The sequence below is a fragment of the Sceloporus occidentalis genome, unplaced genomic scaffold, assembly GCF_023333645.1.
Source record: "Sceloporus occidentalis isolate IW3139 unplaced genomic scaffold, rSceOcc1.0.p SCAF_10, whole genome shotgun sequence".
Lineage (NCBI taxonomy): Eukaryota > Metazoa > Chordata > Lepidosauria > Squamata > Phrynosomatidae > Sceloporus > Sceloporus occidentalis.
This window is the reverse complement of record NW_028316990.1, coordinates 1,295,418-1,310,837: the sequence shown is the minus strand read 5'-3', so window position 1 is coordinate 1,310,837 and position 15,420 is coordinate 1,295,418. Positions and strand designations below refer to the sequence as shown.

At 40.3% G+C, this 15,420-nt stretch overlaps 1 protein-coding gene across 2 annotated transcripts in view; it reads left to right on the top strand.

The window, feature by feature from the left end:
• ZNF423 (zinc finger protein 423) overlaps window positions 1-15,420 on the top strand; it is a 322,468-nt gene that overhangs the window by 51,710 nt on the left and 255,338 nt on the right. For both annotated transcript variants that reach the window (XM_089539812.1, XM_089539811.1), the window contains exon 2: window positions 11,195-11,254. In XM_089539812.1, the coding sequence (XP_089395938.1) occupies window positions 11,195-11,254 (60 nt within the window). The remainder of the gene's footprint in view (window positions 1-11,194; window positions 11,255-15,420) is intronic.

The following is a 15,420-nucleotide window of genomic DNA, read 5'->3' as shown; positions in this document are numbered from 1 at the left end:
GAGCTCCTAGATTTTCCTTCCTAAGAGTCCTCCCCTGCTGATACTATCAAGAGCTCAAAGAAGGGCTGCTTTTGAGTGCCAAGCTTTTGTGTTGCGGTGTCTGGTTTGCTGTGTCACCTATCCTGATCCTCCTATAATCTCTCCATTTTCTGTTCCAGTAGCAACAGGGCTGTGAACCAAGGTGATCTGTGTCCAGCTTGCGTGTCTTGGAGGTGCTGAATCAGCACGCCTGTTGTTTCCAAGTAGCAGGCCAGTGGCTGGAGGAAGCAGCTGTCTCCAAAAATGTCTGTTTAAACAGCTAGTCAGGAAAAATGGTCTCTCTCCCCTTTTCCTGTGCTACTCTGTCCGAAATGAATGGAGAGAAGGGGGGGGGGGGGGAGAAGCTGTAACTTCCAAGGATTAGCAATAAAATGTGGTGTGTATTTTTCTTTTAAAGGCTGAGGTGTGGAAATCTGGGTGGAGATTGATTTATTATTCCAGGAATGATTTAATGGGTTCCACTGTTAAGGCTGACTTTAATTTTAAAACAAAATGAAAAGTGAATATAGCCAAACGCAGAAAAGTGGCTGATTGTGTGCACGCCTGTGTTTTCCAAAATCTAAATTGCTAGAAAGTTCATCCATGAGAGCAATGTATTAATAATCTAGGAAAGCAAAGTTTGTGTCTCGTGTCAGTTTGCTTTCCAATAATAAGTGTGATAATATATGGCAGCATTTGTATTACTGCTGGGGCACATTTTGAACTGGATTATGTCCAATGGCGTTGTGGGTTGTTCCTTTTTTTTTTGGCAGATACCCCCAGTATAGAGGGTTTGCTTATATTATTAATGGCCTTTATAGTGTTTTCTGTGTTCTCAGCCTTGTGAGAACTTGTGTTAAATTGCTGGCAACCAAGACCACCCATAGAGATTTATGACTTAGGATCTCCCACTTCAAACCCAAAAGCTCTCTCCCCACCATACCATGTTGTTCTTTAAAAGCTCTTTCATGAAAAGTTATTACAGGTTGCAGTGGATGAACAAGAATATGGGGGAATTAGTAAGGAACAAGACGTTTAAATTTACAGATGAAGCCTTCTTGTTTGCTTAAAGGTTCTTTGGAAGATGTGGCGAACCTCTAGAAAACCCTGTTCTCGGTAACTGATACACTAGTCTTCTATAGCAATTTCATTTTATTTATCTTTTACAAGTTTGAAGGGAACATTTAAAAATGTCCCCCTCCTCTTATTTCAAGTGTTCCGAGACTGACTAGTTTGGACCTTATTTGGTTAATACTAAGAACATTATTTGATTTATACATTTCTTAAGTTTACAGTGAAAAATATAGCCAATAAAAAGGACAAAAAACTCAATAAGACAATACAATCGATCAAAGTCATGCATTGTTTTTTATGGTAAAAAGGCCATGGAAACTATGGAATTGATAAATATATATCACCTAGGAATTGGAAGGATAGTTATTGCAACCCATAGTAAATCAGTCCAAACCATTGTGTAGATGATTTAAATATGAAAAATGAGTGGGATAACCCCAGGGAGAGCAGGATTTGAATCCCCTGATCAGCAATGAAAATCCACTGAAGATGGTAGTGAGCTGAACCAAAACGTGGGGCCATTTCTTTCTCTTCCGGACCCCATTTTCCTCATTGCATAGCTTTACCTTCTAAACCAGAACTGAGAATCATGGTTTGAAGTGCATTTCTAGTTCTGGAGGTAAGCACTATCCTTAATATCTTCATTCCAGTGTCCCTGTACATTGTGCCTGTTGCTATCAATGGGAAGCTTTAAATTAAACAGTATTAATATCTGCTGGGGGTGGGTTTTTTGGGGGGAGCAAATCTTCAACAGTGATTAAGAGGGAGTTGGACATGACACATGGGTGTTGGAGATGTCAACAGGCAGCCCAAGTGTAATGGATGTGTAATGGCGGCACCATCTGTGGAGCCAGTTATTCACCTCTGCTGTTTTCCTCTCCCTTCCTGGACCATGCCCTTCAACTGGGAGAAAAGATGAGATGACAACCTGTGCATCCATCTCTTTCAACTTCCTACCCAAAGCCTCATAATCCCTTATGATATTCTGAAGGCTGTGCCTTGCAGTATCATTGGTGCCCACATGAACCAAAAGAAAGGGGTGACAGTCAGTAGGCTTGACAAGTCTTGTCAGCTTCTCTTCCTCCTTGGAAGTCTTTAGACAGAGGCTGGATGGCCATCTGTTGGGGATGCTTTGATTGAGAGTTCCTGTATGGCAGAATGGGGTTGGACGGGATGGCCCTTGTGGTTTCTTCCAGCTCTACGAATCTATGATTCTATGATTCTCCTGAGGCCGAGAGAGTATGCCTTGCCCAAGGCCTCCCAGTACATTTTAATGGCTAAGCAAAGCTTTGAACCATGGTCTCCAGAGTCTAGATGGTAGTGAACTTCCTGTCATACAGTTGGTTTCAAAATCTTTATTGTTCTGATCAAGTTGTGTAGTGCCGTGCAGGCTGTCCTGGCTCATGTGCAAATTCTTTGTGGCCCTTAGTTGTGAATTCAAGCCGGTAAATGGACTGCTTTGAAGACTTTTTGTAGTAAACTGCTCAGCAAGCCAGTCTCTGTGCAGAGGTGCGGGTATGTCAATTTGTGCATGTTGTGGTTTGCATCTAAAACTACTCTCTCTCTCTCTCTGTCTTTATAATCCTGATTGACTGGTGGATTAGAAAGCACAATTTCTTGTTTGCCAGTTTGGACTTCACATCACATCACAGCTACGGAATCTTAACCATGTTTTGGTATGATGTCTGAATTCATTCTCAACACTGATTCTCATCCCCCCAGCTCATATGTCTGGAAAGTAGGAAATGAGGCAGATTTCACTGGAATATTAATGTCCTGGAGGATTTAATCACCCATAATTAGACCTTCTTTGCATAAACCTAATGGTGCTACTTAGTTTGTCTTGCTTGCCTTTTTAGTTTTTTTTAAAAAATCCTAACCTTTGTCTACTTCTCCTTGAATTTCTTCCTGAACTTCACGCTTTTCATTTAAACTAAATTAACACTATATTCTCTTTTCTCTTGTTGCTCCCCACTTGACCCAGAGTGTTTTAGCTGTCTAGATTTTGTCTACCTCTCTTCCTCCCAGCAAAATGTGTTGTTTTTTTCCTGCAGACAGAACAAAACCCCCGACCCGCCTCTGCATACACTTTCTGCCAGTCCCCATTAGGACTTTGGAGAAAAACAGCCCAAGAACCTGTGTGAGTTTAGGCTCTGAACTAGCTAAATAAGCCGTGTAAAATGCCCTCTTGTCTCCTTCGTGGGCCTGCCCAGCCATGAAAAGGGTGGCATATAATGGCCCTATTAAGGGTGGCAGGGAAAAAGTCTGGCAAAGGGCCACATTTCACACTGAGCCTTGCAATGAGGTTTAGGGGAAGGCCAGACTGCTGCTCTTTTATGCTCCCCAGGGAGAAAAAAAGAGAAAACTTAAAGTATTTGAGCTGAGGAGGAAACCTTGCTAGCACAGACTCATGAACCTGAAAAACATCTTGAAATCAAGCAAAGTACTAAATGAGTTTGCAAATGCAATGTCCAGTTTTGTTGACCTGGTGGCTAAATAGGGTTCCCAGATCTTCGGGTATGGCCTGAATCTCGTGGACTTGCCCCTCTTCTTCAGTTCATAGGGCAGTGATTTCCAACCTTTGATTCTCCAGGTGGTTTGGACCTCAGCTCCCAGAAATCCCAGCTAACTTGGCCAACAGGCAGGACTTCTGGGAGCTGAAGTCCAAAACATCTGGAGGGCCAAAGTTTGGGAAACACTGCCTTAGGGCTCGGGACAGGGATCTCAGGGTGAGAGCAGTGTCTTGAAAAAGCCAGCGTGGCATAGTGGTGTGAGTATTGGACTCCAGCAACCAAGGTTTGATTCCCTGCTTGGCCATGGAATGCATTGGGTGACCTTGGATACGTCACATAGTCTCAGCCTCTGGGAAATAGGCCATATGACAGGGTTTTCTTGGCAAGATTTATTTAGAGAGGGTTTGCCATTGCCATCCTCTGAGGCTGAGAGAGTTTACATTTTCCAAGGAAACCCAGTGGGTTTCACAGCTGAGTGGAAATGCGAACCTCATTCTCCAGAATGATTACACTATGATGATAGGTGGACAATAGATAATGATAAACAGGTATATGATAGATAGATAGATAGATGATAGATAGATAATCATAGATGAGCCAATGTGGTGTAGTGGTTTGAGTGTTGACTACGACTCTGGAGAGTAGGATTTGAATCTTAACTTGGCCTTTCTTTGCCCTCCTTGTGCCCTTACTGCTACTGCTACTATTACTTCTTCTTCTTCTATTTTCTCTTTTAGCCTCCCCTTCTTCTTTCAGCAAATATTTTGGAAATCCAATAACCAACAATATAATTGGAATTTTATGACCCCTCATTGAAAATACCTACACATCATTCGTGGACAATGCAACACTGTTGTCTAAATTTAATTGTAAAATAAATGGCTCTATCACTTACAACTAATCCACAGGGAGGTTTACAAGGCTAATACATGCATTATAGCAAGAAATACTGTAAAAAGAGTCCTTTTGTATAGCTCTCCTAATGAAACAAATAGTGGGCAGGTAAATATTTGGCTCCTAAAACCTGCTGTGGGTTGCACCGACCCTTGGTGCAAACTGGGAATATCCACTTCTTATGTCGTAAACCCCTCCCCATATAATTAGGTTTGTGGTCAGGTGAAGAAGTACCCATAGATTTTTTAAAAAGATTCCTTGTTAGTAAAAGCTGATTCATGACCAAGACCTTCATCATAAGTAGGCGTTCTTTGAGACTGCTTCTGGTGACTTACAGCTGAGCCCTAGGAAGGGTTCTGGGAACTCAGATGAAGAGTCACTGGAACAACATGTGTATGTACTCTTGGCCCTTTTTGTGTACCCTCTGAGCACGCCTTTCTCCACTTTGCCTTTGGACTTGCTCTTGCTGGGCTTCCTGTAGTCTGTCTGAGCCCTGCTTGCTTAAACTGCCTTTGGGGCTGCCTGTTTGCTTTGTTATCCACTTGAATCATGCCTGAAGTCCAGACTGCCTTGTCACTTTGTCAGTTAGAGCTTGGAAATATTACTTTTTTGAACGATGCATCCACTGTGCATAATTCTTTAGCATTTTGCTACCACTTTAACAACAGCACTTCATCATAAGAAATGTGGGGATTTGCAGTTTGGTATGGTACTTGGATTTCTCAGTTGCCTTTTCCTGATCTACTGTGTTAATACTCCCTAAATATCTCACTAAGCTACAAAGGTGGAACATGTGTGTGTGTGTGTGTGTGTGTGTGTATGTACTTTGAAGTCACTTGTAACCAAAGGATGAAACTGCCATAGGAGTTTCCTGGCAACATTTGTTCAGAAGAGCTTTGCCATGGCCTTTCTCTGGGGCTGAGAGAGTGTGTCTTGCCCAAGGTTACTCAGTGGATTTTCATAGCCAAGAGAGGATTTGAACCGTGGTTTCACTGAGTCTTGGTCTATTACTCAAACCTTTATACCACATTGGCTCTTGTAAGTGTGAGTATATTCTATAACTGCTAGAACCAGGAGGATATTAGTAACATTTCCAAGCTCCCCCTTGCCTTGGAAACTAAGCTTCACTTGCAAAGTCATTGCTTTGTTTTCTCAACACCACTTGAAGTAGGCTGTTGAAAATAGTAGGCATAGCAGCTCAGTTCCATATCTTCTAGAGAGATTCATGGTCTCTCTTCCATCATTAGATTTTTGTGTCTGTTGGTGGTGGTATGAGCCAAGCATTTCCTGTATTTTAATTCTATTTTATTTAAAAAAATGATGTATTTATACTGCTGTCTGTTCTGGCTTTTGGAAGCTTCGTATTGGAAGCCACAGAACATATGGATGATTTGAGGCACTGCTGGCCAAGTTCTTGGCTTGCATTTTTTGGGGTCTCTTAATATGGCTTTAGCTTCCATGTGTAGTCAGCTGAGCCAGTGAAAGAATTGTCATTACTCCGATTAAAAAAACCCTGATGTGACACAAGGGCCAACCCGCTGCTGCTTCCTCTTGCACTTTTGTTGGATCAGGTATGTTTCTTCATCCATAGCAAATGCCTGCCTCAAAGGGTTTTCCTCCTTTATTTGTCTCTGCCAGATACTGTTTTGTTGTGGAGATCACTTTGAATTTTGGTCAGTAGGATATAGGAGAACCACCCCAAGCATATTCAGTGAAACTCTTAGGAGCAGATGACACTGCTTTTTTCATTTTCTCTTTTGATTTATTATATCTGTTAGTAGGTCAAAACTATAAAGTAATTGAGGCAAAATACATCTTTATTGTTGCCTGACAGCACACTTTGATGGCTTCATCATATATGAATGAGGATTAAAAGTCCAATGTTTATAGTGTTATCTGAGCTGTGCCCCAAGACCACTTATCACAATGCTGTAGCAATGTTTGTAGGAAAGGAGTGCATTGGTTGGGCAATTGACAGTCTTGTTTCCCATGCCAGTGTAGTCTTATCTCTCCAGGGCCAATGGTGTTGACATTTGGAAGTAAACCCTTTAGTTATCCAACTTACATGGTTTCTTCCTACAGATCTTCCTACAGATGTTAACCAGAGCGATATGAGAACAGCCATGATGGAATGGTTCCCAAACCACTCTGGTAACATGAATTGGCCTTTAGTAATGTCCAGATGGTCTACTTAAGAAGAGGATTAATCAGGACTGCTTCAAACTATGATAGTAATGTTACTTGCTGTCTTCCTTGTGGACATAGAGTTGTTTTCCCTTTTAGGGTTGTAACAGCTCCTTTCTCCATATGCTCAGGAGAGAAGCCAAAGCACATCAGAATTGGGGCAGTCTGTCAGTAAACCTTTAATTTTATTTCAGAGTTTCTTCTGAACCAATTTGGCTTTCCTGTTCTACAAAAGCCAATCTACTACTTGAAGGCTAGAGGAATCTCCAGTGTTTTCTTAATACTGTACAAAATTTTAGAAATGCTCCTTCATTGGTTACATATGTTTATTGTTAGCACTTAGAATGCTCTCTGATAAGTGAATTCAGGTGGATGAGTGTCTCATGTCTTTATAAGCAAATTGGGGCTAACCAGAAATAAGGTAGCTGCTTCTTTTGGTTTGGAAGGTAATCTATAGTAGGGATGTAAAGAATTTTCATTATTTGTTCCCAGGCTAAAACAACAACAACAACAACAACAACAGCAACAACAGGGTTTCCATCTGTTGGGAAACCTCATTTGGAAGAATAATAGACCAGTGAGAATGCAGAAAATTTTTCTTCCAGTTTACAACAATACCACAATTTTGTGGAAGAATAGAAAAATGGGTAGAATTTTTGTGTGTCAAAAAAATTGTTTCCTGCACAGGAAATCCTTTTTTTAAAACACACAAAGCAGGTTTTTATATAAAAATCCACATATTTTTGATACCGAATTTGCTTTGCTTTGGATGTTTGAATACAGAGTATGGTGGAGGAATGTTTGTTTTCTCCTGCAGCGGAGAGAAAGCTATGATAATTAGTGGAGGATTTACGTCATTATATTATACAAAGACACAAAATGGCAAATTTTAAAAGAAAATTACATTTGCCTGATAGAAACTTGGAGAATGTTAATGGTAGCTAAGCCTTTGCAGAAAGGGAGGAGTAGGAGGGAGAAGGGAAACCTGAAGTAACCTACCTACCAAACATATTTCTGAAAATGGTTTGAGGCAAAGGATATTTGAGTCATTAGAAAGAGCCCTCCTGCCTAGCAAAGGAGGAAAAGAAGTGGAGAGAACAGGAAGATAAGCAATGGATCTGCTCTAGTCTTTGGATGGGGCATACTTTATGCCCTCTCAAAACCATGTCCCTTGCTGTTTACCTATTAATACTTGGTTCTTTGTGGGTCCTTTATGAGAGTGGTGGCTTGAGTGGTCATCTGTGAACTCACACCCATGAGTTGTTCTCTGGCTGTTCACAGCCTCTCCATACTTTCTAAACTAAAGCCAAATTACATGTTTTAAGTGGAAACGTTACCCCACCTTAGTGTACCTAGCTAGGCAGGATTCCAATTCTTCTTCTCAGGTCTCTGTATGACCCAGATTCCAAAACTGGGGAAGAGAATGAAGAAGGACAACATTATAGGGGGGGGAGGGTGGGCCATGTGAGTTCACAGCTGACCACTGACATAACCACAGTTACAGGTAAGCAACCTGTTCTTCATAGTGGTCTTTGTGACTCTGCAACATAGTGGTGAATAGTAAGATAGTTTTTTGGGAATGGGAGATAGTTGTTGTATATGAGATGTATATGATGTAACAGATTATAATGTCCTGAGACAGTGGAAAGAAATTCCTGCTATGATATGGTTGAGTAATGGCCACACCTTCAGAGAAGCCTTCCTGTGCCAAAGCTAAGAGCCAAGAGTCCATCATGATGGAGCATCATAGGCATCATCTGAATGAATCACCCTGATTTTTCTCATACAATCCAGAGTGATTATTTCCCTTGTTGGAACTGTTGCTTAGATGGTGATGGGCCCTGTGAGAATTGAGTTTGATTAAAAGGGGACTGAGACTGATTCCAAGAAGAAGATCAATACAAGGACTGCTGCTTAGCTGTGGAAGTCGAACAAGTGATACCCAGCCTCTTAGCCATGGTGTGTGTGTGTTTTCTGATTGTCATTCAACTTCTCATCCATGTTGAGTTAAAGAGGACTTTTTATTGACTGGTGGCTTGAGCCTCGGAATTGAGGGAGGAAGATACAAACCAAGCTTGTCAGTACAAAGTGATCACTCCTGGTCTTTGCTTCATATAAACTGGTGACACCATGGTGACTTGTTGCTCCACAAGTCTGTATACTGCAGTTCAGAGATGGGTGCAGGTGTCAGTCATTCCCAGTGCAAGTTACTGTTCGTAAACATATGTACAGTTGGCCCTTCTTATACACGGATTTTCTATACACGGATTCAAGCATCCATGGTTTGAAAATGTTCAAAAAAGTATAAATTTCAAATATCAAACCTTGATTTTCCATTTTTTATAAGGGACACCATTTTGCTATGTCATTATACTTAATGGGACTTGAGCATCCATGGATTTTGTTATCCACGGGGGATCTTAGAACCAAACCCCAGCATATAACAAGGGCCCACTGTATACTTGCTAACACTTTGTTTTGTAAGTATTATCCAAAATTGCGTGGGCAATTTTGCTAGTTGAAGATAATCTAAATCAGACCATTACTTCATGAGACTTTGTGTTCGGACAATAGTATGCACAGATGTGTACGTTTATGTATATCTATCTGTCTCTTTCTGTGTGGGTAAGCAAGCAAGAGAGCTCTATAGTACAATCCAACCGTCAAATAATGAAATAAAATGGTAGCTGTTAATACAGTCAGTCCTCTGTATCTACAGATTCTTTATCCACTCGTTCAAGTATGCATGGCTTGAAAAAAAATTTAAAGTATAAATTCCAAATAGCAAACCTTGATTTTGCCATTTTACTAGGCGATTGTAATTAATGGGACGTGAGCATCCACAGATTTTTATATCCACGGAGCGTCCTGGAACCAAATGCCAGTGGATAACAGGAGCCTACTGTAACTGCATAGGAGAACTAAAAGACGTTGTGTCAGTTGGATGGAAAGTTTCTCTTGTATTTATTCACAGCTCTAAACTATAAAATTTGTTATACACTTTCCACATATTCCCAGTGTGTTGTTTTTTTTAAAGAGAAATTGCATAACAGTATCCCAGATGTAAGAGACTAAGTACTGGCTTCATTAGAGAAGTGAAATTGTGTGGTAGATCTGTCATAAATACACTTTTCCATCAAAAGGCCATAAATTCCAATGGTTGAGTATTGATTGGGCAACACTGTACATTTATCATTCATATTAAAAAGATGGTTACTTTTTTCCAATTTCTTTTTAACCTACCCCTGCCCCCCTGCCTGCCGCCCCATTTCAATTTGGTAGCCTTGCAACAAGGTTGTTTTAGACCCATGGGGAAAGTGGAGCAGTAGACTTCCAGAATATAAAAATTTAATCTAAAGGCCATAAACTGCTTTAAGGTCTGTTCAAGAGACATCCATTATATCCAGTTGAAATTGTGTGTGTGAATGAATTTATAATGACATGGCCTACACTGCAGAACCGCATTTTAGCCAAGGCTCTATTCAGAACAAAGGTGTCTCTTGGATTTACCTAAATAGCTATTTTTGATTCAGCATTGAACAGAACAATAATTCCACTGCATTGAGGAGATAAGACTTAAGTTAACAACTGATGTTTTGGCTACTAGTTCTTGGACTTTCTTAAATGGTGACCAGCTTATTTGGCTCTTAGATTTCTATTTTAATAAGAATAAAGGAGCTTGCTTCACATTGAGTCGGTCCATTGATCTCGCTTGCTCTACATTGAATACATATCCAGCTTGTCTAGATATGGTCTTTTCTAGCCCTACAAGGATGTGTTAGAAACTGATCTTTAGGGACTTCTGCAGGCAAAGCATGTCCTCTGCCACTGAGCATGTTAGACTACAATGTGTAGAATATATTTAATCTTGTGCATAATTTTGCCTGGCCCACTGCCATTAAAAATGTACATAGCTTTGTGTAGGCAAGCCAAAATCTTTCCCCCCTCCCCAATAATTCATATTAGTTCAACACCCGCTGAAATGGAAGCTGAAAACTACATTGCCAAATTCATCCAAAGACTAATGGGTCTGCAGCACTGATGCAGATTGGGGTTCAGATTCGTACTTCATCTAGTCTCAGTTCATAAGGTATACATTGGGAATACCCTGCTTTGAAAGGTGACTTTGGGCATGAATGAAGTGAAATGAATTTATACAAAAATAGAGTGTAGACTGAAAACACTGTAAACAGGTTTTATTAGTGGTGGACAGAGGAAGGCAACTTTGGGTGGTAATTTGAGTTTTTTCCCCTGTATGAGTATACAAACCTCCTGTGAACAAATCTTGCCAAGAAAACCCCATGATAGGTTCACCTTAAGGTTGCCGTAAGTTGGAAATAATTTGAAGGCACATAATAGCAACAAGTACAACCAATTATAGTAGCTGATTTAAAAAACAACAACAATTATCTGATTGAATTTAGGTTGATGTAAATTGCTTTGAAGAATGCATTGCATTGACTCTTCTTTTTGTTGTTCTTAAAGTTCATATATCTTTTTTCTCCTTCCAGTTGAAGAGGGCGAGTCGTCGGATTTCACTCTGAACTGGGACTCTTCCGTGACCCAATCAGGTAAAGATGGCAGGTTCTGTTCAGAAACTGTTGTGGGGTGTGTCATGTTTCTGTCTTTGCTCCCAAATCTATCCACTGCAACACAGTTTCTAGATTATTTCTATATGGCCAATAAAACCCATTATGTACAAACGACTAATATATAGTCTTATCCTCTTGAGAGCTATTCTTTCTTCTGGTGGGCACATTTAACTGGGTTATGACTTTTTCTGGTATGGCTGCTTTGAAGTTTCATGTAATGGGCACTGTTACGCCGTCATCCCAATATCATTATATAAAGGCAACCGCTGATGAGATATTTTTGCTCTTTGATTTCAGCATTGTAATGTTTGTGGATTTCTGTAATGGAAGAAATGACATTTACTGGAATGTCACCATTGATTAATTGAATATTGGTTCATTGGTAAAGACCCAGGGTTGGCTTTTCTGATAGTGTGAAAACAAATTGAAATGAAGATAAATTGTTAGAGCATTAAGCAAACAAGCTAGCACTTCTGGGAGTGGAAGTCCAAAACATATGGAGGACTGGATTTTGAGAACCTCTGTTTTAAACAGTTAGAAGGTACTACTTTGAGGATGGCTGGATTCAGTGGACTTTTGCTCTGATCCAGGAGTGTGGTTCTTATATTTTGCCATCTGTGTAATTGTGAGAGGTTCACCTTAGGGTTGCCATAAGTTGGAAATGACTTGAAATCACACAATAAGAACAGTGATTGCACAGATTTAAATCAATGAGAGATGAAGAAAAACAAATAACAGAAGCTTTTCAAATTTGGCGATCCTGGTTTCTAAGGTTTCACTAGGCAATTCTTTGAGCTTCCAGGTTTATATTTTAGAGGGTAAGGGTTACAGACTTCATTTTCCCAACAGAGAGCGTTCTGTAGTTCATCCAGTGCAGACTTCTTCTTTTTTTTTGGTGACTTTAGACCCATGGAATACCTATATCTCTGTGCATAATTCTTGACTTAGTCTTGCTTATGAGAGTGTGTGGGTCACACCCAAGATTCCACAAAGTTTGCATGGTCAAGGAACAGTGATGAAATGGGCGTCGTGGCTGTGTGTGGATTCACCTTTCAGAGGTAAGAAATGCTTTCTGATGTGCAGAAAGAATGAGGGAAGGAGGAACTGCAGCCCTGTTAATTTAAAACATCTGGCAAAATGATTTGGTTTGGTGGACTTTTTTCATGGGGGTGGGTGGGCAAAAGGGAATGTTGTTGATTTGGGCCAGGGCACAAAATGAAAAGTGAAGCATGGTTATTCCTCCTTTATTGAAGTTCTACATCACTTTACTGGTGCTAATACAAACAGGAAGATCATAAAAGAACATAATGAAAGTCCTGCACACTGGGACCACAGGGCTGGTTTCAGTTACTGAATATAGCTTTGGAGGCACACCACAATATGGAGAGCAACTCTACAGTATTACCCCACGGTTTATTATGGCTTTTTAATAGTTTCCCCCCCATGCCTCCTCTGAATAGTTTTTCCTTATTTTGCTCAAAAGCCATGTGTGTTACACTGCATAAGGCACAATAAGAGGGAAAAAGTATTTTTAAAGGGAAGATCCTATCACTCAGTTCAGTCTACACAATGATGATTGTCAAAGCTAACAATTTGTGCTGACAGTGAATATATTGTCAATTTCTGTGGGTTGGAAGTGAAACATTGCCCTGTAATTTATTTTAATGAAAGAGGAGTAATATCATTTTTCATTTTCATGTTCTCATCCAAAATAGAATGGTTTTATTTTGACCATTAATTTTTGGGAATCCTGGTTTAATAAACCATGAGGTGAAAAAACAAAATGCCCAGGCAGTAAGTGTGTGTACACAATCCATTCATTCTGAATTTGCTTACGCTAAGAAGCCAGGGAGAGTGACGTAGTGGCCAAACCTGGGGTTATATATCAGTATGCCAAAATGAGCCAGGATTGTAAAAGCCAACTGACACAAGTGGTTTGTGGCTGCAGGAACAGTGCAAGTACTGCAATAAGAGATGCAGAAGACTCAGATAAAAATGAAGCCTGGAGAAGCATCCTGGAGAATTAGAACATTTGCTTTCTTTTTTGTGATGTTCTGTTTAGTTGTAATAGTAAGATATGGTATCTACCAGTGCATTTGCCTAAATGGAGAAATGTCCTTACTTCCAACTTTTCCTGGATTGTGCAGTGTGAGCCCTCCCAGAATTATATTGATTTTGAGAAAAAATGGGACTGAAAAATTGCCATCTGGCTGAACGAATATACTTCCGACATGGATGACCTATTTCTAATGCGGACTTGCAATGAGGAGTTGCTCAAGAGGTTTTATTAGGATTTGGCTCTCTTAACATGCATCCTATTTGCTCCAAGGATTGTACAGATGTATTTTTCTAACTTGCTCAATCCATTCTCTTTGCTGCCTTCACAGACTTGTAAATCAAATGGTAAACAGGTATTTTTTATTCGATTAGAATTTAAACAGGAACTGTTGTTCTTTCTTGTATTATAAAAGCTAAGAAGCCTTTTCTACTTTTGTAGGTTTCCTGATGTCCTGAGTTCATAGTGTAGTTATCTGTTCCTTTTTAATGACTTCGTATAAGCACTTGTGAATTGATTTTTTTTGTGGTGTAGCATCTAAGGCAATAAAACTCATGCTCTTTCAATGAACTCAGTCTAAAAGGTACAACTGGACCTTTTATTATTTATTAACAGCAATATCATTTTATTGGTTCAGTGCCTATGGTTATAATGTGCCTCAGAACATGGCCCAAAATACTGCCCAATGCATGGCTCTTAAATCATAATCACCATTATCACCATCTTTATTCATGGACAGCACTGTAGTTTTACACTGATGCTTAGAAGCAATTCCTATTGAATTCAGTGGGACTTATTTCCAGGTACAGCTCTAGAATATTAATATCAGTGTTCTGTTAATTTCTTTAAATCCATTATGCTTTTCACAAGGCTGTAGAAATTGTGAAGAGTAAGATCTTGAAGAGGACAGAAAGAAAATTTAGAAAATCGTCAGTCTTAATTCCTGTTACGATGATTAAATTTCACAAGAAGCATTTTGCTGACAATGGCGCGTTACAGACTGCCCAAAACAGCAGCAGCCAATGGCAGCAGCCAAACCACGTGGTTCCCGGGCGCAGCAATAAAGAAGTGCCAAAATGGTGCTTCTTTCTGCGCCCCGGAAGTGGTGCCGCAAGGCATGAGGTGCGCACTTGTGGTGTCACTTCCGCCGCGCGACGTCCGGACGCTATGCGTCCGTGACATCAAAATGGCGGCACCCATCTGTATAGGGCGCTGCCATTTTGACACACTCGTTACACGTGAGGGGCAAGGCGCATCAGGAAGCCCTGCCCCTCACACATAACGATGGCGCCTCATGGGCCCGTCTGTAACGCGCCATAGTCTTCTTGTGCCTCTGTGTTAGAAATTGATTCAGTTTCACAAAAATATTAACCTGTATACTCTTGATCCACTTTTCCTAGATTAGTTAGTTTTGATTTTATAAATTAGGAGTGGATAGTTTCTGCCCTGCCTCCCATCCAGGTGTCAATGCAATCTAATGGACATCTGAATGGCTACAGGCCTCCCATCCCCTTTTTAGTGAATCCCCTCACCTGAGACTCTCTCTCTCTCTCTCTCACTGGTTTCCATTGTCTACAGCTGGATTCCTTTTATTATTATTTCATTATTATTAAGACCAGCACAGGTACTTTCTTATCATCTACATGTGCTTTCTTTCTACAGCAGGGTAGGGTCCCATCATGCAAAGCAGAATGGACCATAAGAAGAATGCCATTGCCATCAGAGCAATGGTATATCTAGTTCAGCATTGTGTTTCCCAAAGTGGAGGGCAAACCATATGCAGGACACAGAGGCAATAGACATCTTCTGTTATTTCTCAGTAATTCTCAGAAGGGGCATACATACATTGTGAGCAGGATGCTGCTGTTAGTCTTATCCCAAATTAATTTATATAAACCTCCTTTAAAGCTGTCCTTTAAAGTTGGTGGCTAGCTTTGGCAGCATTTTCTATTGTGCTGCATGAAAAGATCCTTCCTGAATCTTACTGAATGACCCCGTATTTTTGTTACCATCTTCCATGCTGTAGCTTGAAGATCTACAGAGAGACAATGTAGTGTAGTGATTTGAATGTTGGTCTAGGACTCTGATA